Genomic DNA, 3,785 nt, shown 5'->3' on the forward strand with positions numbered 1-3,785 from the left:
ATGATTTTAGCAAATGGCTGCAATATAACAAAGAGTGAAAAATTGAAGGGGGTCTGAATACTTTCCGTACCCACTGTATATATATAAAATTTGTTTTATTAGGTGAATAGGAGAGCTATTGAATACTGTTTGACAGTGAGGGACCTTTGACAGGTAGTCAAAAAGTTTGAGAACCACTGCTTTTGAAGAGTTAATATATAGTGCACGATGTTTGACGAGCTTGACAGACACATGAAAAAAAGTTGCGTGAAGATTCTTGAAAATGCTCCTGTTGTCTTACATAGAGAGAAAGATGACATGAGGGTGAGTGAATAATGAACCGAATTTGACATTTTCAGGTAATCTATTCTACAGTTCAGTATGTTAATATGTTTAATAAATTGTGCTTTTGCATGTGTATGTGTTTATGTGGGCCCTGGTTACGGTGGCCGAGAAGTGCAAAATAAATCACAATTCTGAAAACAAAATAACAAATTACAAACACAATGACAAATTAGAAAACAAAATAACAAGTCAGAAAACACAACGACCAATCCGAAAACAAATTAACAAGTCAGAAAACACAACGACAAATCAGACAAACCGGAAGAGGTAGGTATAGTTTGAGACAGCGCCATTGGTTTGGGATTACTCACCGCTGACTGGACGAGACATCTGTCAATCAACGTATACAGGAAGAACCAGCCGAAGAACAGCAGAGTCGTGGTAGAAAGTTCAGAGATGGTATTAAAGTAGCTCAGTTTAAATGTATTGTATGAATTGCCCTTACTATGGAATAAAAAATACGGAGTGTCTATTTAAATTTATTTAAAAGTGGCTGTAAATCATCAGCTCCAGTGGCACAGATGGATAAGCGCGTGTCGTTGGCTTTTTGAAAAGTGAGGAAAAAAAGGTTCGGCAAAAGGCGGGATCGAACCCGGATCGATTGCGTCAAAAAGCCAACGACACATGCTTATCCATTGATCCATTAATGAATTGTTATTTTAGACTTGCATTTGCGTTTGTAATTTGTTATTTTGTTTTCAGAATTGTGATTTGTTTTGCACTTCTCTGTCACCGTACCTGGTTTTACATAAACCAAACTTGTGTCAATCAACTGTAATCCGCAGGCGGTGCGGTTAGAGAGCGCGTGGTCAGACCGTGTGCGGTACATGGTGGTAGTCTACACAAATGGCCGTCAAGACACTGAGGAAAACATCTTACTGGGCATGGACTTCAGCAACAAAGACAGGTGACTTAAAAATCAAATACAGTTTTATCATCAAAAAGACAAGTTTAAGAGTTTGTTACCTCCCGCAGGGACATTACATTAAGTCGAATAAGGGAGTTTTTCTTTCATTTACAGTAAGAACTGCTCTATTGGGATGGTGCTGCCACTGTGGAGTGACACCAAGATTCATTTAGATGGTGATGGGTGAGTACTGCCCCCTCTGGGAATGGAGAGGAAATGCTGCTGCTGGTCTGATGACACTTCAAATTTTGATGCACTGATGTAGATAGCGTGGTTTATAAACCGTGTTGAATTCATTTTTCAGAAAATGAAGCCAATGACAATATTAACAAGTATTTCTTATTTTTATTGTTGTTTAGATAGGTTGTAGTTCTATTGTAATGACATATGATGATGGCCTTATTTAACCTCTCTTCTCATGTCTCCAGGGGCTTCAGTGTGACTACTGCCGGGCACACACACATCTTCAAGCCAGTGTCAGTCCAGGCCATGTGGTGAGAAAATAACATCAATAAATAATGAACTAGAGCAATTTAAACTCACATTTTAGACATTTCAGTTTGTAGTGGAAATGCTGATATATATGATGATATATAATGATTTGTGTTCATGTTCTATATTGGGTCTTCTTGGGTCACTTTTTTCTAGTTTTACTTGTTAAATCTGTTTTTAAATGATTGATGTGATAATTTAAGTGATTAACCTAAAGCTTCCAAACAACTTCAGACAATCACTCAGAACTGCTATTTTAACTGCTATTTTTTTTTTTCATGCGATGATAATCCTACAGTCATCTCTCCCAATGAGGTGACAAGTTAATTTGTTTTTTCCAACAAGAGCCTTTGTCTACTTGGCTGGGTGAATTTGTGCTCTTGTTTGTTACTGAGGTAAAAAAAAAAAAACAGTTCCTCAGGGGGTTGAAGATGATGTGAGTGGACTGTTTTCCAGATGTTCACAGGCGCTTTGGGAGTTTGACATCCTTAAATATAATAGAGCTCCACACTGCCATCTGGTGACACTTTCAAAAAAGTACTGTGGCTGTACCATGGTACAGTGAATATCAGATCACCAGATGGTATTTGATATAAACCATGCTTAAAGTGACGCCATAACCACATATTATGGTATTTATATGGAACTCCAACATGCTGTCCAGAAAGGTATTTTTGGTATGTACTGTTTAGTGGAGAGTTATGATTACCGAATTCAATGCATTTTTGAATCAACTGAGATTAAAGTTTTCTTTCACCAATGTCAGTTTACTTCACTCAGTTTGAGATATAGTTTGATTCGTTTTAAAATCACATCATGATCATTTAAACTCATTACTGAGACTATTGGCACAGGTCTCTTGCTCACCTTTAACCTGCTTTTCCTTTAGGTCAGCACTGCAGATTTTACACAAGGCATGTGAGGTGTCACGAAGGTACAACTATTTCCCCGGTGGCATGGCGCTCACATGGATGGGGTACTATGAGAGCTGTATCAGCTCGGAACAGAGCTGCATCAACGAGTGGAACGCCATGCTGGACCTGGAAACATTGCGACCTGACTCTCCTGCAGTCTTTGTTAACAAGTGAGTGCAAACCCTGAAAGCCCAGAGTCCTTGGCACTTGTGAAACCCACCAGCAGATTTAAATTAACATTTTGATTAGTTTTTTGGAAGGGATTTTTTTTCTTTTGTGACCATGCACTGAGACCATACGTAAAAGTCAGACATATTTGTTAAATGTTGTCACAGTTTAATCTAATATTTGATCTGTTTAATAATCAGTGGTCATCTGCATCTTTTTTTTTTCTGGCTTTTTTTGTATGTTTTCTCATACATGCATTTTATATTTTTTGTTTGTATATTTTTTCTTTTTTATTTGGAAAAAAGAATGGAAGAGCTATGATGAAACCGAATACATGTTTTATCTGTTTATTGTATAAATGTAATTTTGACTTTATGAATTATGATAATAATAAAAAAGTAAGTAAATAAAATTGTTCCCTTCACCTTAAAATGATGCTCTTTCTTAAACCCTTGATTTAGGTTGTGTTACGTTTCTGTTCCTCAGGCCAACAGAGAGGGAAAGAACAGAATGTTTAATCAAAGCTAAACTCAGGAGTATCATGATGTGCCAGGACCTTGAAAATGTCACGTCCAAAGAGGTCAGTATGAAGCGCAGAGAGGTCATAAAAAGTGTTATCAACACACAGTTACACACTGACATACTGTGTGACGTCACAACAGACCCTCCTCCTCAAAATCTGATCGTAAGTGGTCACAGGAGCCACAGGACCCTGCAGTGTGTCTCGGCTGACCTCTTGTGATCAGATTGTCTGAGATGGATCTTAAAGGAACACTCCACTATTTTTGAAAATAGGCTCATTTTCCAACTCCCCTAGAGTTAAACAGTTGAGTTTTACGTTTTCGAATCCATTCAGCCAATCTCCGGGTCTGGCACTTTTAGCGGTAGCACTTTTAGCTGTAGCTTAGCATAGATCATTGAATCTGATTAGACCGTTAGCATCTCGCTCAAAAATGACCAAAGAGTTTTGATATTTTTCC

The 3,785-nt window shown here is 37.8% G+C and overlaps 1 protein-coding gene across 1 annotated transcript in view; it reads left to right on the plus strand.

The window, feature by feature from the left end:
* Positions 1 to 3,785, plus strand: part of LOC107696061 (protein phosphatase Slingshot homolog 1-like) — a 38,477-nt gene that overhangs the window by 27,733 nt on the left and 6,959 nt on the right. The window contains exons 5-9 of the mRNA XM_016496205.1: positions 1,110 to 1,231; positions 1,346 to 1,414; positions 1,660 to 1,725; positions 2,613 to 2,807; positions 3,292 to 3,385. Coding sequence (XP_016351691.1) covers positions 1,110 to 1,231; positions 1,346 to 1,414; positions 1,660 to 1,725; positions 2,613 to 2,807; positions 3,292 to 3,385 — 546 coding nt within the window. The remainder of the gene's footprint in view (positions 1 to 1,109; positions 1,232 to 1,345; positions 1,415 to 1,659; positions 1,726 to 2,612; positions 2,808 to 3,291; positions 3,386 to 3,785) is intronic.

This window comes from Sinocyclocheilus anshuiensis, unplaced genomic scaffold, assembly GCF_001515605.1.
Source record: "Sinocyclocheilus anshuiensis isolate Anshui unplaced genomic scaffold, SAMN03320099.WGS_v1.1 scaffold935, whole genome shotgun sequence".
Taxonomy (NCBI): domain Eukaryota; kingdom Metazoa; phylum Chordata; class Actinopteri; order Cypriniformes; family Cyprinidae; genus Sinocyclocheilus; species Sinocyclocheilus anshuiensis.